This window comes from Sander vitreus, chromosome 12 (genome assembly GCF_031162955.1).
Source record: "Sander vitreus isolate 19-12246 chromosome 12, sanVit1, whole genome shotgun sequence".
NCBI classification, from domain to species: domain Eukaryota; kingdom Metazoa; phylum Chordata; class Actinopteri; order Perciformes; family Percidae; genus Sander; species Sander vitreus.
In genome coordinates, this window is record NC_135866.1 from 17,254,803 (window position 1) to 17,274,949 (window position 20,147).

The 20,147-nt window shown below is 40.1% G+C and overlaps 2 protein-coding genes across 2 annotated transcripts in view; one reads left to right on the forward strand and one right to left on the reverse strand.

Annotated features, from left to right (window-relative positions):
• The first annotated feature begins 1,058 nt into the window (after positions 1-1,058).
• On the forward strand, positions 1,059-15,469 carry sppl2 (signal peptide peptidase-like 2). The gene is made up of 15 exons (XM_078264194.1): positions 1,059-1,190; positions 2,802-2,918; positions 3,563-3,745; positions 3,872-3,961; positions 4,237-4,376; positions 5,906-6,048; positions 7,393-7,489; positions 7,779-7,895; positions 8,512-8,593; positions 8,729-8,803; positions 8,900-8,962; positions 9,090-9,189; positions 10,491-10,568; positions 11,875-12,035; positions 12,867-15,469. The coding sequence occupies exons 1-15, from the start codon at positions 1,143-1,145 to the stop codon at positions 13,032-13,034; spliced, it is 1,662 nt and encodes a 553-aa protein (XP_078120320.1). The 5' UTR covers positions 1,059-1,142; the 3' UTR covers positions 13,035-15,469.
• The window catches only part of arhgef18a (rho/rac guanine nucleotide exchange factor (GEF) 18a), a 28,677-nt gene continuing 17,172 nt past the window's right edge, over positions 8,643-20,147 (reverse strand). Inside the window, 3 exon segments of the mRNA XM_078264193.1 lie at positions 8,643-17,623; positions 19,236-19,340; positions 19,669-19,984. Of these exon segments, the coding sequence (XP_078120319.1) occupies positions 17,463-17,623; positions 19,236-19,340; positions 19,669-19,984 (582 nt within the window). The 3' untranslated portion in view covers positions 8,643-17,462.

The following is a 20,147-nucleotide window of genomic DNA, read 5'->3' on the forward strand; positions in this document are numbered from 1 at the left end:
TTTGAGCATTTTTAGTGGTATAAATAGCTATTTGTTTTTACGTTCCCTGTGCCCCGAATACTAACGTTGTAAGCTAATCAGCGGTCAGCGCTAGCGTCTTTCAAGCTCCAAACTCATTCGATTAGCATGAAAACATGTCCCAGAGAACGACAGAGTGGGTACACATCTGTTAATAACCCCTAGGTTCGTTTTGTGCCGGAATTGTCCTTTAATGCTATTGCTTGGTGGATAACATAGGGACTTGTATAAATGTTGTGGAGTAAAAAGTCCAATATTTGGCTTTGAAATTTAGGTTGGTTAATGCAGTGTATAGAACAATTCATAGACTGCTTACAACGTTGCTGTTTTTAAAAGTTCCTGATTAGCAGTTATACTGGAGGCTGCCCAGTAATCTATAATTACAGTGAGAATCCAGGGTTAGGGATGGAAACCATGGCTGCAGCCGTGCCAGCCTTGTTTGGCTGTCTGACTTCAAAAGTCAAAAGTCTTGTGGTGACTGAACGGTCTTGATTTAATGAGGACTTCTCTTTCTGTAATATTGGCTATGCAATAAAGAAACATAGCTAAAATAAAAAATAAAAACTATAAATATAAATTATTATAATATAAATTCTATTATAAAATGTAATGTTTTGTGTTTTTCAAGTTTTGCTATACATTTTACTTGTATAATCTATCTCTATCTATTATTATTTCAAACATATTGAATCACATGTGATTAAGTGTGGTGGCTCTTTAAAAATGCAGTTGGGAATAAATATTTAATAATATATCTGTAATTTATGTTTTACACCCATGAACTATTGAACATGAACTATTATCCATCTTTAAAAGCTCAACCACGCCTGTATTACTTATACCTAAATTATCGAGACCCGATTAAACATGTTTACTAAACGTCTTACTTCTTGTAACGTTTTCACCGATTATTATTATGATTATACTTATGGCTTATATTTAAACCAATCAGGGACATGTTCGCTCGCTGTCGTGACGGTGACAGCCAATTGAAAACCCTGCACAGCAAAACGGGCGTGACTTGTTAGAACAGCTGGTGGAGGATCGGGTGAGGGGCCAGAGAGCCGAACTCTTGGTTGGTTGGTTGGTTGGTTGATGGGGGAAACAACAACAAGCTAGGCATCATGAGGGTCCCTGAAACACTGATTTGGACCGCTTTTCTCATCCAGAAGGTGAGAGAGACCGAGGCTATTTCTCCAAAAGCTATTTATCTGTGCGTTGATTACGCATTGTGGCATGTGGCTAACAAAAACAGATCGTTTTTTCCAGCCGTGTTCCGGGATTATTAGCTTGAATGCTATGACTGTTAGCTTACGGAGATCACTTTGGGCCCTAGAAACCCGCACATAACTCACATTTTGATGTAACAAAAAAAACGAAGATTATTGCTGATTCACCGCATCATCGAAACCACTACAATGTTTTATGATAGACTGCATTTTAGTAGCGATTAGCAGACATTGGATCGGGAAATGTTAGCTATAATAACTCACTATAATACTATAACGTCAGTTACAAATTTATGGTAACGCGTCTGAAACTTGTGACCTCAGGTTAAAATATTTCTCGGCTGATTATAATGTCCCTGCCTAAAATATTATAACAAACTGTACTTTTACCCGCTGAGTTAAAGTAACGTTGTTATTCTCTGGTCTGTATAACATTAGACATATATTCTTTGTCATTACAAATATAGGCCATATATAAAATAAGGTTTTCTAAATCAGGCACTCAGGTCAAGGTTTGACAAGTACCAGACCATCGGCCGTTATCTTTAGTTTAGATACACCTGGCTAAAACTAATGCAGTCTAATACAACACTGCAACAATTCTCTATTAAATGTTCCTTTAGTCTTTAACTGTTTGTGTTGATTCAACTTTATTGTAACTTTGGATGCTGTAGTTTGTGATGCTGAGTGTTCATAGTATTTTGTCCACCCCATTTATATCAGTTAGGATAGACTCAATTCTACAATTCAACAGCACCTCATTCTACAGTGTATATACTAATACACAGTGTAGTTTTAGGTGGGAAAAATGTTCAATACATGGTGGGACAACAACAATTTTGTACAGATGCATATTTACACTTTCATAATGAGCCATTGTACATTTCCCACATAGTTTAACACTGGTGATAATTCGACTGGCCACATTCTCCTTAAATTGCTGTTCTAACGTTACTGGTAACGTCCCCGGCCCCCCTAAGTTTTGGCTGAACCCCGAATGTTTACAACATCTAGCTCCGCCCCTGTCAATCACCCTTTGTGCCATTGCTTTCATTGCCAAATGCTTTGTGCATGCACATTGTTGTTAAATTATATTCATTTTAGTAAGTTACTCACTACCAGTAAAACCACACTTGTTCTGCTGCCAGCAGGTGCGGTCCCTACATGACTTACGTGACCTGTCGCCTCTTAGTGTAAATATTATGGCTAATTTAAAAACATTTATTAAATGGAGATAACAACAGAATCCCTCAACTTGAAAGTATCATTAGTTTGACCATAAGCAGGCTCCGTTGTTTACAAAAGGCTACTCTATTGCACATGTGTTTGCAGAGCAGCACTCCACAGCTTTACTGTTGACAGGAGTGTTTAGAAATACACATTATACATTCAGCAATACTTTTGACTTTTACCTTGTTACAGGATTTCTGGTGAAACAGCAACAACAGATCATCTGTGGCTGGAAATAATGTTCAAGTCTATAATCCAAAAATCAAAGTTACAAACATTTCATGGACATGTGGAGTGATACAGACCTTGTTGTCATGTTGACAGGTGGTGGGAGAGTACGGCATGGCTCATTTCAGTGACAAGGGCAAGAGCAATGGAAAGGATTACTGCATATTCTTTAACTCACAATGGGCACGTCTACCTCAGGACCTCAATAAAGCAGTAAGTCACACAAGTGAGGAACAAGAGGTGTAAGCAATGATAATAATGACACACACAAGAAATGATTTACAAAGTGCTTCACAGACACATAGAACAGTGTGGATAATCTCCAGTATGTATGTAGGTGATCAATAAAATATTTCAGGAAGCCTCGTACAGGATGCTGAAATCTGATCTCCTCCACTCTACAGTGCCTGTTGGACTCTGGCAGCTACTTTATGAACCTGCAAATGTTCAGACTGATATCAGAATATAATGAGTTGCAGTAATCCGCTGTGGAGGAAATAAATGCATGAAGGATTTCATTTTTGGATGTTATTGTATCATTAGAAGAAGAAAAACTAAAACTGTCTTGTTTAGCACAAGGTGCTAAAGGTGCTTTTTTTTTAAAATGCAGAGATAGTTTCATACATCCATTATTAGGATCAGACTGCAGCTCTATTGACTCCAGTCTCTTAGCAAAAGATATGATCCAGCTCATTTTCACTGATTTAAGAAGCATTTTTAAAGAGCCTAAATCCAGCCTATTAATATATAAAGATCAAATAAATGCTGTGCTATTTTTTCTTTATTTTAAGAAAGTGTTGAACCACAACAGAATGTCCTCCAGCTCTAGTCAACATTGCAAACTTTTTGTCTTGAAGTCACGTCTTCAGATCTATGACCTGACAACATCGGTCCTGTGCTCGCCCTCCGACGTCCCGGAGGGAGGCTTCCCAAATCGCATCCCCATGGTGATGAGAGGCAACTGCACTTTCTATGAAAAGGTCCGACTGGCCCAGATTAACGGCGCCAAGGGCCTTCTCATCGTCAGCAAGGACAGACTGGTAACCCTGCTTATAACTATTTGTTAAGGCTGTTGCTTGTATTCATTCTGCATAAAGATTAAGTTGATTTTTGGCACTTCAGAAAACAGAAATGTATGTTTCTTTTATTTTGTTTTTAAATTACAGACACCACCAGCAGGAAACAAGACTCAGTATGAGGAGATTGACATTCCTGTAGCACTGCTCAGCTACTCTGATATGTTGGACATAGGCAAGGTGAGAGGCCATCTACTACTAGCCATCAAAACAGTAGACAAACAAACCTCCAGCTACCTATGGGGTTATACCGATTTTACAGCCTTACAGCAGAGATAGATATGTATATACAGTATTTCACTTTGGATTATGGTGTAGTAGAGAATTAAAACTACAAAATACATTTTTGCCAAATGTAAAATAATGCATGTTTGATGAGAATCTACAGGGGAGAAGTATGTCCCGATTTAACTAATTCGTCAGCCTTAACGTAATGTTGTTTCCAACTGCTGCAGACCTTTGGTAAAGGAAGACTGGTCGCCATGTACGCACCCAATGAGCCAGTGTTGGACTACAACATGGTGATCATCTTTTTGATGGCAGTAGGAACTGTTGCCATTGGAGGTTACTGGGCTGGCAGCAGAGACAGCAAGAAGTAAGTAGACACGATAGAGGAAACTGCCATTTAATGTGGGTCATCACTCCATGATTTTGAATGCTAATATGGGTTTGAGTGTTACAATATATAGATAAATAACACAGACAGCGATGTACTGGAGGAAAAATTAATTAAAGCTTTTTACTTTCAGAATAGAGGATACCCCCTTTCAGGGTTAAATTAATTTTTTTACAGTAGTTCAAGTCTTTTAAGGGACAAACATGGTAGTTGATTGTCAATGATGATGCTGGTTGTGATCTACAGTTTACCTGACTTTGTACTTTCCACTACATTACATTATTACAGGACACAAAGTTTCCTCATGGCTGTGCTTACCGTGCGTTTAGTCCCGACTGCTAAATTTAAATCAAAGTAATTTTTTTGGGGAGTCATCTTAAGGCGAAATCAGTGAATTTTCTTGGCAAAGAACTACAAGCGAAAGATTGCTCAGTCTTTTCTCTCAGTGATGTATGTGTATTTGTCTCATACCAAGCAGTCTGCATTGTATTGCTGCAACTCCACTAAATGGCTAAAGTGTTGTTTATTTAAGGCCATAGGAATGACTCATCGGCTTGAGCCAATCCGAATCAGTCCTTCCTGACGGACTTGCCAAGGTGACTGAGGGCACAGTCATAGGGGGTCTCTGACGCACAGGACCGCTGGCAAAAAACATTTTGTAATATGAGTGTGTGTTTTAAACTCTGGAAGGAAGTGAGTCCCAGCCAGCCAGCTAAATTATGGTAAATATTGACTGTGGCTGGTGGGATGATCATCCTGGCTGCTTTGGCAAGTCAACAACCATCAGTGAATACTGTTTAATAAAACAAGTGAAAGACAAAACCCAAGAGGCTGACTAACTGCATTGCCCTAGCCTATGTTGCTTAAAGGTCCCATGGCATGACAATTTCACTTTATGAGGTTTATTTAACATTAATATGAGTTCCCCTAGCCTGCCTATGGTCCCCCAGTGGCTAGAAATGGCGATAGGTGTAAACCAAGCTCTGGGTATCCTGCTCCGCCTTTGAAAGCTCAGATGGGCCAATCTGGAATCTTCCCTTTATGTCGTTATAAGGGGAAAGGTTACCTCCCCTTTCTCTGCTTTGCCCACAGCCGCCCAGAGAATTTGGCCCGCCCACGAGGAAATAGAGCTACAACTGTGGCCGCAAGCTGGTCAAGGCCACACCCCCACCCTCCACCTTGCCCCCCCCTCTCTCTCCTCCTCAATAGCATTTAAAACTACAGACACAGAAATGGCATGTCCTAAGGAAAGATCATTGTGGGACTGGCTCTAGTGGCTGTAATTCTGCACCAAGGCTGAATTTCGGGAAAGAGACTTCAGATACAGTATTAGGGGACCACTAAGGCCTATATAAAAGCATCTAAATAGCAGCATGTCATAGGACCTTTAATAAGCTGGCACAAGCAGATGAGTGTGCATAAGTACACATCAATAGTCTCTTGAGTTATGAGCAAACAAGCCTCCTCAGGTCAGCATGCATCTCTGAATTCCGTTCCTCCTCTCGCAGACGCTACATGAAGCACAAGCGGGACGACGGTGCGGAGAAGCAGGACGAGGAGACCGTAGACGTCACCCCCATCATGACCTGTGTGTTCGTGGTCATGTGCTGCAGCATGCTGGTGCTACTCTACTTCTTCTATGATAGTCTGGGTACGATGCCGACAAATACACTTACACTTCAATGATCTGAGCACACGTAATATAACTGTCAATATGCTGATCAAAGATACTCGTTCACATTTTGTTAAAAAAGAAGAAAATGAAAGAATGTGGTCGACAATGTTTTCCTTGTTTGACAAATAATCTCAACTCAGTGACCACTAGCTAGCTTTTTCTGAGCTTTCAACCGCATCTCGCAGGCTTCCTTTGATTGAGACATCAGTGTAGCATCTGACACCCAATTATATAAGCGCACCACTAAGTAGGCTGCTGTAAATTTGTCTTTTCTTCTAATTTTAAACTAGATAAATTGTTTGCTTTGGAACCACTGTCAAATTCCTCCTTATGTGTCGTCCCCTGATACTAAAATAAATTTAGAGTAAGAAGGAAAGCAGTTGCATAATTGCACTTTATTTTGTAACTACAATGCCTCCTTCAAATCATAGTTTACTTAGTTGTAGGGATTTTGAAAATTAGCGTGTCATCACTGCCCATATATGTATATAAATATGGTTTTCAGCAGCTAAGAAGCAGGATGTATAATCAGACTATTTCTGGTTAAAGCTATAGTATCGTAGTTTCTGTAGCCCCCATTAGGGATTCTAAGTAATGACAACAACACTGTCGGCGCATCCAAGTGACACAAGCCTTCGGTGATCGCGCACCACCCCCACCCCTCCTAGTAGCGTTTATCCAAATCAAGGAAGACACGGAGGATTAAAAAAACAAACATGATGGACTCTTCAGAAAAGGGAATTATCTTGTAATTGTTGTCCTCTTCGTCTCCAAAGCTGAACGCTGCTGTTGTCCTTTCTCAGCGGTGTTGTAAAACTCATCGCTTGAGCTTCTGCGCGTGAATGTCGCCGGACTACACCATTATGTAAACATAGCCATACTGAGAAATACAGAAAGCGTTTTGTGGAACTGATAGGCTTAATTAGCTTTGTATCAACTCATTTGGCAATTGCTTGAATGTTACGTTCATTAATATAAAATAGTTGTGCACTAAAGCTTTAAAAGCCCATTTGAGCAAATCTTGGATAACAAAGTGAGTTAATAGTTCCTCCAATTAGCTAAAGCTCAAGATTCCTCCAGGCTATAAATAAATCGATTAAACTGGCAGCTGCTGATAGACTGCTTAGCATCTTTGATCACCCAGCACATTTAATACTGGACACACAGCAGGGAAACCACTATTCAAATATTTAAGGACTAACTTTTTCAAAGAGCAAAACACCCCAAAAAAAGTGTATTTCCTCAGTAGAATATGAGTGGATATCGTATAATAATATGCCCTAATCTCCTGCCTGCCTCCCCTGTTTCCTCACTGTTTAGCCATTTGGGTCATAGCCATCTTCTGTGTGGCCTCCTCTGTCGGCCTCTACAGCTGTCTCTGGCCGTTTGTCAGGAGACTCCCTTTCTGCAAGTGGAGGTGAGGCTGGTCATGTCAGTATGTTTTCATAATGCTAGCTGCCCAAAGAGTCTCCATACAATCGCATACGTTTTATAAGCTTTGTCTATACATTTACTTATTCACATTACTTATTATACATCTTCATATGATGTGGTTAAACCTAAAGACAGCGATAGGGTCTCAAGGTATATTTTAACCATATAAATATTGCAAGTGAATGGTTAGCCTGAAAAAAAACCCTGTACACTGTTGATATGTCTCAATTGTGGTTCTATTTATTGATTTGTGGACCGTCTTATGACCACAGGGTCCCAGAGAACAACTTGCCATACCTGCACAAACGTCCGCAGATCCGCATGTTGCTGCTGTCGGCCCTCTGCATTGGTGTCAGCCTCACCTGGATGGTGTTTCGCAATGAAGACCAGTAAGTGCAAAGAGAAAAAGTGTCAAATTCAGTCAAACGTCATTCAACAAAAGATCTTTTTTTTCGGGACAGGTTGTTTACATGTTACTGTGGTGCCTGTGTAGTTTTGATCTCATCAGCTCTGAGTTGGCTTTATGAAACGGTTTCATTCAGGTCCTCCTGCTTTGTCTGAGCAATAGCGTCTCGCTTATAATACAAAGGAACAAAAAATTGATCTGATCAATGAGTTGACATCACATGTGCTGACAGCGGGAGAATCATTCTAAAGTGTGTGATAGTCCTTTATCATTTACGAAACACAAACCATAGAGAAACAGTGTTATCATTTGGGCTGCACATGCACTACATTTAATTTGATTTATATGTAAAAACGATGATATTTGCAACAGTAGGTAAGATTTATTTCCAGCTGATTTCCCAAGTATTTTGGTTTAAGAGCACATGTACTCCATTGTGGGTGACTATTGCTTGTTGTGTGTCGGGTGACATAATGGTAGCATTTTTCTGTCTGTGTGTACGTGATAACATGCATCACATAATAACATGCATAATGTAGGTACATTATATGATGATGATGATGGTGTTGGCTGACTCAGTCTTGTTATGCATGTTCCAGGTGGGCGTGGGTGTTACAGGATGCCCTGGGGATCGCCTTCTGTCTCTATATGCTCAAAACAGTCAGACTCCCCACATTTAAGGTGGGTCAGCACTCCTTAATATAAACTATAACAATGTGGAAAGTGTTAGTTTTTAAATTGTGTTTTGAATAATAAATGGTTGGATTATGTTAGTTGTAAACTCACCTGATGTATTTTTCTGTCTTGGCTCTGCAGGCTTGCACCTTATTACTGTCGGTCCTTTTTGTCTATGATGTTTTCTTCGTATTTATTACACCCTTCTTTACAAAGGTATGTTAAGACCGTTTTCACTCAAAGCTATCCAAATGTCTATGGCCTCGTTTACTGTGTGTCATACTTAGATTACCCATGGCCTTTTCTCCACAGAGTGGGGAAAGTATAATGGTGGAGGTAGCGGCTGGTCCCTCTGACTCCTCCATGCATGAAAAGGTGAGCTTGTTTTCAAATTCCGCAACTACCTTTGGGTGAGTGCGGTTTGCTCTTCCAACTCCAAATGCCCCTCTTAGCTCATGGGTCAAGTAGTAGATGGTAACACTAGTTTTTGTGTTTCCTCCAGCTTCCAATGGTGCTCAAAGTGCCAAGGTTAAACTCCTCTCCTCTGGCTCTTTGTGACCGGCCCTTCTCTCTCCTGGGCTTTGGTGATATCTTAGTGCCAGGTAATGTACTGTCATCCTCAGTGGTGGAATGTAACTAGGTACTTTTACTCCAGTACTGTACATAAGTACAAATTTGAGGTACTTGTACTTTACTTGAGTCTTTTCTTTTCATGCCACTTTCTACTTCTACTCTGCTACATTTCAGAAATGTACTTTTTACTCCACTACATTAATCTGACAGCTTTAGTAATTAGTTTCTTTACAAATTAAGATTTTTGCACTCAACACATACAATGTTTTATTGTAAATTAAACATATAGGCCTACAAGTACAGCTGAAATGATTAGCCGATTAAACACTTAGTTGATTGACAGAAACTGTTTTCATCGTTTACGGCTTCTAAAATTCTTTAAGCACTTTTTCTTTTAATACTTTAAGTACATTTCCCTGACGATGCTTACATACTTTTACTTAAGTAACATTTTCAGTGCAGGACTTTTACTTATAACAGAGTATTTTTACAATGTGGAATATAATATATTATATATAATAGTTTAACTTAAAGCTATAGTCGTAGTTTCTGTCGCCCTCATGAGGAATTCTAAGTAATAACAAAACTGTCGGCGTGTCCACATAATACAAGCCTTCCATGATCGCGCACGCGCCCCCACCCCTCCTCCACACAGTTGCTAGTAGCCAAGGAGGACAGGAGGATTAAAAAAACATGATGGACTCTTCAGAAGAGGTAATTATCTTCACTCGAGCTTCTGCGCGGGAAAGTCTCCGGACGCCAAAATCTCCTGAACTCAGCCATACTGAGAAATACAGAGTGTTGTGTGGAGCTGATAGTCTTAATTAGCTTTATAGCAACTCATTTGGCAATGGCTTGAATGTAACGGACGTTCATTTATATCAAAAAGTTACGCACTAAAGCTTTAAGTAAAGGATCTGAATACTTCTTCCACCACTGGTCATCCTACCACAAGGAGCTTAACCTGATTAAAGCTCATCATGTGGGTTTTTTGTGGTCACAACCAGAAAATGATTTAACCAACAATGACCACAGTCACCCAGCTATGTAAACACAAAACTACTCAACACCCACACTTTTTATGGCTGCATTTGTAATGCTATACAGTTACAAGGTTTAGTTCTCACAACTTGATGACTAAAAAATAAAGTATTTTTTTCCACTTCTTTGTAAAACATTTAATTTATCTTATCTGGGGTTTTAGGGAATATCCAGTGTTAAGACCTGGTATTATAAAGTGCAGGGAAACACTTTTGTCACTCAAAAAATACAATTTTGTCTGACACCCGAGTATGATGTTGATTGATACTTTTTGTTGTTTTTCTGTCAGGTCTGCTGGTGGCGTACTGTCACAGGTTTGACATTTTAACACAATCCTCCAGGATCTACTTTGTGGCCTGTACGATCGGTACGTACGTGGGGAGGGGGCTTGTGAGGGTTGTAATTGGTGAAATGTTGCTGGAGTGTTATGATAAGCCCCATTCGTACGGGACTAACATTACAGTCGTTCTGGACGACATTTTAATTCACACTGTGAAATTACAGGATTGTATTCTGCCGGACTAGCCAATAGAGAAAACCAGTTCCTACCCTACCAGCCCATTTAATGAGCTCTCCTAAAGGTTTTTACCTTTTTTTTGTTGGAATATTGTTTCCCAAATAGGCCTATATGTTGGTGGTAAAATGTTTCTGTCCATCAGGTTAGCAAACACATTTTTTGATGTCCTCCATTTTCCCATAAAAGTCAAATTTCACAGTGAGGTGATAAATAAGAAAAAGAAAGTAGGACAACCAGCTCTTCCTACAGAAAAAAAACCCCTCAAGAGATCCACTTTAAAATATAAGGATGGGGCTCCGGTCGAGATTTAAATTAGAAAAAGGGAAAAAATAAGTAATCGCAGCTGTAATTATCACTTCATGTATTATTACTAATTACCCACATACACACGCTCTAAACAGGATTAAATTCACTGACCAAGGCAGCTAATGTTAATCACCCCACCACCCCTAGAGACATAAATCTAGTCTGAATGGGTCTTTAGAGTCAAACCCTGCATTATCTTAAAGGCTGTTTTATACTTCTGCGTAAAATCTACGCCGTTGCTACATGGAGACACAAACCGACGCCGGACCCTACGCCGTAGCCAGACGTGCACCTCTACACGTCGCGGCGACGCACGCCGCTTGGCAGCGTTGCATTTCCCCCTACTCATTTCATGGTTCTCCTTTTTCATAAACAACATGAAATCAAGGAGAGGGTTAACTTTTCCTGCTACAGATTTCACCGTGGTCAGAAAACACAGGGGAGACACTTCTTTTCTCTCATTATGCCTCTAGAGTCACAACTCGCTCTGAAGCTAATTGCCGTCACTCTCTCACGTTCTCCCTCTATCACACACTTCACACACACACACTCACACACACACACACACACACCGGCTTGAGGCACTCACCAACGCACACGTAAACAAAGAGTTTCGCGATTGACCGTCTGGAAACCACACACCCCCTAGCGTTCTGGCGGTGAAATGCACCGCGATGCAAAGAAACGCGTTCAACCCCGACGCAGAACTCCGAAAGGGTCACGACTCCGTAGGAGCGATGGCACAGCTTCGGCGTGGAGTTGACGCAGAAGCAGAAAACAGCCTTAAGTGTTAGCTGGACCTTAAAAAAAGTTGACCTTGTGTGTGCTCCCCCTCTCTCTCTCCTGTCAGCTTACGGCATCGGCCTGCTGATCACCTTCGTGGCCCTGGCCTTCATGCAGATGGGTCAGCCGGCCTTGCTCTACCTGGTGCCTTGCACTCTGCTCACCAGTCTCACTGTAGCACTGTGGCGCAGGGAGTTGCCTCAGTTCTGGACTGGAAGTGGATTTGTGGTGAATACCAGTTTGATATGACCGTCTACTGCCGAAGAATAAAAAAAAAAAAACAATCAACAAAAGAAAAAAGACCTAGTGTAAAATAACATGCGAGTAAAGTAGAATTTTAAGTTGAGTAACCCCTTTAAATAATTCCATCCGTTCCAACTGCCTCTTTCTGTTTTACTGTCCACCCTTCCCTCCCTCCCTTCCTCCCATTGCTGCTCCTTGCCCTTTATTATACTGTGGGTGTGCTCTAGTGTGCTGCTGAGGGCTCAGCTGTCTGTGCATGTCACTGCAGGTATTCCATCTGGGCTTGCTACTTTACACTCTACCATTAAAACATATTGATGTTACTTAAGGTCCTTTTTTTGTGGTTTTTCCCTTAAGAATAGATGTTATTTTCATTTATCTGCGTACACACATCTGTGATAGACAAGTGGTTAACAACTACTGAAGCTATTATTGGTGGTGCTCATAGTGATTTAGATTACCTAGTTTTATTTCTTAAATAGTTAGCATGTCTTATCTGTGTGGTTTAGTGGACTCACCCATGTGGGATTTTCTTTGATACGCTTCCCCTTTTTCTTTATGCATATTTGGGACTTTGTATCTGTGCCTACAGGAATACCTCTGACAACATCAATGCACCTTGAATTGAGTTTTAATATGGATGTGATAAACAAAAACAGTCCATTTAGCCTCAAATCTACATGTGGACAGAGGAATGACTGTATATTCTTTGGTTTTGTTTGTCCTATCTATGGCTATTCTGTCTAGCATTACATTTAGTTTTCTGCTCCACACAATTCAGCCATCTTATATAGACACTGTTTTTGTCCCCTGCAGCCTCCCATAGTGCTATCGCCAATCAACTGTACACAAACTGCAGCGCCGCGGACAGAGGATCACATGACTAAACCGGAGCCACAAACCACAGAAGAAGACTCACCCCACTTCCCGCCTCAGGAAACGCCCCCAGCTGAGAATGCTGAAGAGGAAAACAAATCAAACTGAAAGGACGTCTAGTACGGCATTTTTACATTTCACTTAATGTTTTACTTGAGTTTTTCTTTTTCTACATTGTGTCTCAGTCAATGGACATTTTCAGTATGGATGTTTATTTGCACTTGGTGCGAGGGGAAGAGCAGAGGAGATCTTTGCTTTCTGAATGGCTGGCTCAGTGGGGCGCCAGGATTGGACACACAAGGTTGAGGCATTGAAACTGACAAACACACCAAGTATTAACACCTGCACAGCAGCCCCAACACCTTCTTCTATTATCGGTCTGTACCACCTCTAAAGGGAACAAAAAGCCAAATCTGGAAGCTACACAAGCTGTTGAATACTAAATACTCCCACAACACTAAGCTGAGGCTCACAACAGCTTTAAAGGCCCAGTCACACCGGTGTTTAAAACAGCAAAACATCAATTCAGTTCAATGGAATCACTGCGATTAGTGGATTTGTTCACAGGGGCGAGGTAAATCCATGCTATTTTTTTTTTTTTTTTTACACTATACTTTGGTGAGCCATCATGACTTAACTTGCTCCATCCAATCCACTTACAGTTAACCTCCTCTGATGGAGTGGAGCGAGGTAGGGTTTGCAGACTGTTACATTGAGCAGCAGCTATTAATCGTAGTCGATCAACAGAAAATTAACCAGCATTTATTTTGATAATCAAATAATTGTTTTACCCATTTTTTAGGCCAAATGTGTGTAGGTTTCAGCTTCTCAATTATGAGAATGTGAAGCTTTTCTGTCTCATACATGAAAATAAACTGAGTATCTTTGGGTTTTGAACTGTTGATCAGAAAAAACAAGACGTCAGCCAGGAACCGCAGTTGAAAATTAGCCTTTATGGCTAAATCTGACACATTTACACTTTGGACTCAGGTGCTCATGTTAATGTGCATTGTCCCTTAAAATAAATAAACAAGCAAGAAATTATAACTGGCATTTGATATCTTTTTTTTTTTTAAAACAAGACCAACAATTGGATTAATAGAGAATTGGATAACCCGCAGATTAATAATGGAAACCCTACAGTTATGAGACAGGAGTCAGTGGTATAAATACGAATTTTGAATCAAATGCTTATTATCCTCAATAGTTTTTTATCAAATGAAGTGGTGTACTATCCTAAGAACACAATGCCAGGGGGGATTTAATGGCCCAATATAGATACAATAAAAACAAGCTTAAGGATAAATTGCTTACTACTACTACAGCGGCAGTAGTTTCCAGCTAGCCCTGCAAGTAGTCACCAAGCCTCTAGGACCAAATATTTACCTGTGCTGCTTTCTGGTGTGACAGGGCCTTAAAAAGGTCCCAGTATTCTTGAAAAGCTTTTCTCAAAAGCACACAAATACACACACTACATTATAAGCCAGTATAGTGGTCTTTATTCCTCCATTACATTATGAAGTACCCCAGTGTCACAATGTAATGTACTGCAGTGATGGCAGAAGAGTTTCTTTAAACTGTGGTGTTATGGTTGTTGACTGAGCCAAAGCTATTAGATACTTAAAAAAAAACTGAAGCATTTGTTGTTTTCTCATCCTTCGTTTGGTATATTTTGTTTTGCATGCTATAATTTTGATTTTACCCTTTATATAAAACCAGTGTATAATCTATAGTACAGACTGTGTATACGTTATTGGTGGTGCGGCAGTTAAAATGTTGGCATCGCAGTTTTATTCCCCTCAGTAGTTATTCATGTTGTCTTAAGAGTTGGTTTTCGGCCTTATCTTGTCCATGTTGGGAGGTAAAGTAGAATGTGTCAAGTGTAAAAGTTGCTATGAGTACTGAACTCTAAATGATGGTGTGCTGCAGTTTAATGTACGAGTTGAGCGAGTGACAGGTTGTGTTAACCAATGTACCTGGATTAGTTTGTTCGAAGCATTTGCACAATATTTTTTAATTCATGGGCTGACAGAAGTTGTTGGTTCATGTCTGTATATGTTAATGTATACTCAAAGGGTTAAAAGAAAGAAAGAAAAGAAACCAAGGTATCAATATATCGAATATTCATCCTGCTTTTGTTTTGAAAGTCCATTTCTGACCTGAGGGTTTCATCTTTCAACACCAGAGTCCGGCAGTCACTTCACTCTGTAAACTAGTATGGATATATTTCTGCACATCATTCATTTATGATGCACATTTACAAAATTCAACACTGCTGTGTAGAAGTCGAGGTCAAAGGTAATAATGCATTTTGTCAGAGGTGAAATGAGAGCAACTCAGTTGTCTGGATGTGCCCTCGCTGATTCAACAGCAATGTTTTCCAGGACGTGAGATTATTCATTCACCAGCAGTTTGTGGTCACCAAGTGGTTTTCAAAACCTCTGTTGAGGAATACATATAATAAAGAAACATTGTATTTGACGTTTGGTGGGTTTTGTTTTTGTTGCACAATATTACATTGGATTAAAAACTTCCAAAACAGGTTTTGAGAGTTTTGTGATTCACTTGAAAGACTTCTCAACAGCTTCCGTCAGTCTTGATTAGCCTGACAAGCCAGACCCACATCAAGATGTTGGGTCTGGGAACTCACCATTGGCAGGTCTCAATCCGAGGGGCGGATAAACGGTTGTCTTTCAAATTCCCTCTGCACGCAATAGGATAGCGCTACAACCAACCAGAGCAACACTAGTTGATAAATTAAACTTTTGCCATATCCGGTCTGCAAAACACCGAACAGCTGTGAAAAAGGTCAACTGCTGTTCAGACTCTGCAGAAATTAAAATCAGTCTGAAAGAGAGCCTCTTTGTTGCTCTAGCTCGTCAGCTAGTCACTCAGAGTGGAGAACTGTTCATACGAAATCACTACCCAACATGCTTTTTAGGGGATGGGTACAGCATGGATGCCTGCATTTATTATTGGTAGCCCTGGTGGAAATCAAACCTTGATTCAAAATCTGAATCTGAGTTTTTGAGTGTCTGTGCAGGTATTTTGAATTGAAGCTACTGATTACTATATTTTCTGACAGTAACATATGAGACAAATCATATATGCTAACTATTTGGAAATTAATACCTCTTGCTCTGTATTTCACCATGTGTTTCTGGATGTTGGATATACCAACATTGCAACCAAATGCTTCTTCATTTCCCTGGAGTCAGCGAGCACTAGCGGTTATCCTACAAGAACACCGTTGAAAGTTTGTCACACTAACAAATAACATTACCTCCAATAAATCCATGCTTTAAAGCAACATTATGTTACTACTTTACCTAAAAAGTATAACTTTATATCGCAGTGGTCAAAGAACTATGCCCGTTTTTAAATTAATACTTGCTCACAGTCAAAGGCACATTTTATTCTATTTGGAAGAACATTTTAAATGGAACCAAAATGATACAGCGGTCCATCATCAACATAATGTTTATTGTGTAATTATGCTAGAGCATTATTTAACAGGGAATGTCACTCGGAAATATTTCTCTTACATTCTCATAAATGCTTTCAGCAGCTGCCTGGTTGTAAACTGAAACAACCCTGCTGATACGGAGTCATAGACTCTCACTGTCTCCAGTCAGGTAGTGCACAAAACAGCTGATAGTATTTACAAACAATAACTTGTAGATTATTCTACATATCTTATTGATTTATGATTTAATTATAAGACATACTGAGGAGCAGGACCACAGTAAAAATTCCACGGTTCTCTGATTCATTCTGAAATAAAAGGTTTGTGCTTGGCACCTCATATTTAAACAGATGTAAAAGTTGGTAATTCTACAGCTTCCTCACACCGTATTTATCATTCATTAAATTAAAAAGAAAGCTTAGGAGTTAAGACACGAGTGCTAATAGTTAAAGACAACCTACTTTCATTTAAAAATAAAAATGACAAAAAAAAGAACTTTGGCAATGAAAGGTTTCGCAACATCTTAATTTAAAATATCTTTCCCAGGTTGCAAAAAGCTTTTTACATTTTTTGAACCACCAACACAAATGTACATATCTTTCTAAAGCATGTCCAACAGTATTTCTTTAATTTTTTTTTATGTTCAGTTAATCTGAATGTAGTCTGGCTCAACGGATGTACATTGCTGGAATATGACATCCAGCGCTCTCCCCTTTCGCTATCTCTGCTACCTATTTTGCGAGGACACTGTTGCTGCATCTGGAGCTCAGCGCCACCCAGGACCATTGTGATTGGTTTAAAGAAATACAAACAAGCCAGAGCATTTTCTCCCCCCCATCCCAGAATAGATAAGCGGTGTAGCCAAACCATACTCCAGCTGTGGAGATAGGTCTGGCAATGCAAGACTAATCTGAACGCAAACAGCTGGTTTCTAGTGATAAAATATCTTCATGCTGGACACACGTGGATGTCATGAAGTCATGTCCAATGTCTTTAAAAGCTCCATCAGTCCATGTGTAAAAGTCTTTATGATGGACAAGGCCTCATCCAAACTCCAGTCAGGTTTAGGATTAAAGGAATATTTCCTTGTCTTTGCTCGTTTTGGGAACATCTTTGGGAAAAGCAGGAGGCGGCGGCGGCGGCGGTGGAGACTCGTTGCTGCTCTTCTTGTGTGTGCTAAAGGACTGAGACGTTTTTATACTGTGCATAGATCCTGGTGAGTTGAAGGCATCTGAAGGGACAATGAAAAACTAAATAAATGAAGCTACTATATCAGCAAGGGCAGTAATTCATACCCATATAGCTTAGAATATAACAGAAATCCCCATGGATAATGGTTCATCTTTAAAAAAGAAAAAGAAATTAGAAATATCTTCAAAGACATATTGTGAGGCGGCCACTTGCTGGACGTTTAGGGGCTATATGTCCTGTGCGGCCTGTGATTTTTTTTTTTTTTTTTTTCACCCATTCCTGTTGTTTGGCCTTCATAATCAGCTTGTACTTCTTTACTTACAGTATGTTTGGCAGGTTGCAGATTCTCCACAAAGGGGGAGGCAAATTTGTTTTTCCTACTATAGCCATGCCAAGACCCACCCTTCAATAGCATTCATACACTACTATTGGCCAGGCGTCCATGCTTACGCAAGGTAATGTAACCCGATTTGTCAGGTCCTATCCCCTGACCAATCGGCTATCCTAACCTTAACCACTCAAAGTCAATGCCTAACCCCAACCAATTGAGCTGCTATATAAGGGCGGTTCTTGGCGTGGCCATAGTAGGAAAAATAATGTGGCAAGGGGGAGTAGCTCAGTCACTAACCAGTGGTACACATGCCAACCTGCACCACATACAGGACGGGAAAGCAACATCAGGAGCAGTTTACACATGTTGACGTCTCCACCTTCAGGCATAGAAAGTAGTAGCTGTTGCAATTTGAATCCCTGTCAAAGCTGCGGTTTGTTTTTGAGGCGTTACATTTCACACATATATCAGCTTTTAGCTAAAATACCATAATTAATCAAAATGTAACATATCTGTGTAACACTAAAATCTCTAACAATCTATGAACACAGTGCTCATTAATTAAGCTTTTTCAGACACTTGACCATCAAGTGCAAGAGGTCTTTAAAAATACAGAGTTAATTATTCTACCAATAAACAACAGATTATTAATACATCCAATAACACCCAAGTTTAGAGCTGAGACCTTAGTCAACCTACATTGCTTATGTTGTTTGGTTTTTCTTTTGCCATCTGCACTTGTTCTGGATAAGTGGTCGTGTTTATTTATTTTATTAAGTGGTGGTGAGTGTTTGATTCTTAAAATACTTTTGGATAGACTATCAATTCAAATCAAATGTGGATATCCCATGATGTGGGAACAAATGTGATTCAGGGCTCGACATTAAGCCTTGTCCGCTTGTCCGGGACAAGTGGATTCTTTTGTAGGGCAAGTGGAAGAGAAATTTACTTGTCCCACTGGACAAGTTAAAACTCAAACTAAATAAAATGCCATGTTACTTTACGTTATGTGCCACTCATTACGTCTATTTTACGTTTGTTTCTACTATTTCAACTGAATTGTATTAATGTTGATAGTGTGTGGATGCCTTCAACATTTTGTTCGAATTCTGCATTAGCAAAAACAAAAAAACTAAAAAATAATTATAAAATGGTAAATCTTTACCCAGACAAGTGACTTTTGTGCATGGACAAGTGAAATGTGAATGTACTTGTATGTATGTACCAAGTGCCTCGAAAGGTTAATGTCGAGTCCTGTGATTATATGTAGAGGTGATGTCTTTATAACAGACTGAGTGAGAAACCAATTCTTTGTCCGTACCTGACAGGTAGATTCTATGGGGACTGCCGTTCCTTTTGGCTCTCAGACTGCCTCCTTCTTTCCCGGTCACTCGGATGGGCAGCACCTGGTTCACGTCTATACCAGCTGGATGTAGAAAGACAGGAGTGGGGTCAGGGTTGACACACTAACCAAATCTTTAAGACATTTGAATCGGACAGCTGATGAAGCTGGTTATTTACCAGCTGGCCCACTGCTGATGAACAATGTTTTGTAAAAGTTCAGCTGCAGCTAAATGTTTCAAACCAACAAATAGTAAATGTGGCAATTGTGGTCACCGTCTGCAAAGGTTTCTCTGTCTAAAGATAATGAACATCTGCTCATTTCTTTTGTATTGTTATTGCATGCAACACCAGTTTCAAAACTCTTTGAGAAAGAAAGTACACAAAGATTTAAAACTCAACTGTATCCTGACCTGCACTGTGCGTTCTCTGGTGGGACCCTTTCTTCTTGAAACCTTTCTCCTTTCCCTTGGACTGAGCAGCCAGCTTGGTGGGGATCTTCTGTTGCACAGCAGCAGGTTTGTGCACCTGGTTGGTGGTGCTGATCAGGTGGACTGGCAGCTCGGGCTTGGCTGGCAGAGGATTGATGCTCTCCCTGCGTGGTGGAACCTTTGGAGGAGTTTCCATGGAGTTGGAGTTGGTGGGCAAGATGTGGTGCTTTAGATCCAAGGTCCCACCTCCGTTCACTATGCTTCCCCTGAACGACTGGTAACTGGAAAGAGTCCAGTGCTGGAGAGAAAGAGGAAATGCATAACTCAAACTGTTATTTCAGGGAGATAAATTAACTGATCTCCCCTTTGACTTCTACCTGTGAAGGTTAACTACTGACTCTAGTGCTTTTTTTGTTGTTGCATTTTAGCTTTAAATATTTTAAATTCAGGGCTGTCAAACG

What these genes read in the sequence shown, in the direction of transcription:
- sppl2 (XM_078264194.1), top strand. Translation starts at nt 1,143, where the DNA reads ATGAGGGTCCCTGAAACACTGATTTGGACCGCTTTTCTCATCCAGAAG. An exon ending in ATATGTTGGACATAGGCAAG is followed by an intron (nt 3,962 to 4,236) that starts GTGAGAGGCCAT and finishes CAACTGCTGCAG; the next exon opens with ACCTTTGGTAAAGGAAGACT. An exon ending in TTACACCCTTCTTTACAAAG is followed by an intron (nt 8,804 to 8,899) that starts GTATGTTAAGAC and finishes TTTTCTCCACAG; the next exon opens with AGTGGGGAAAGTATAATGGT.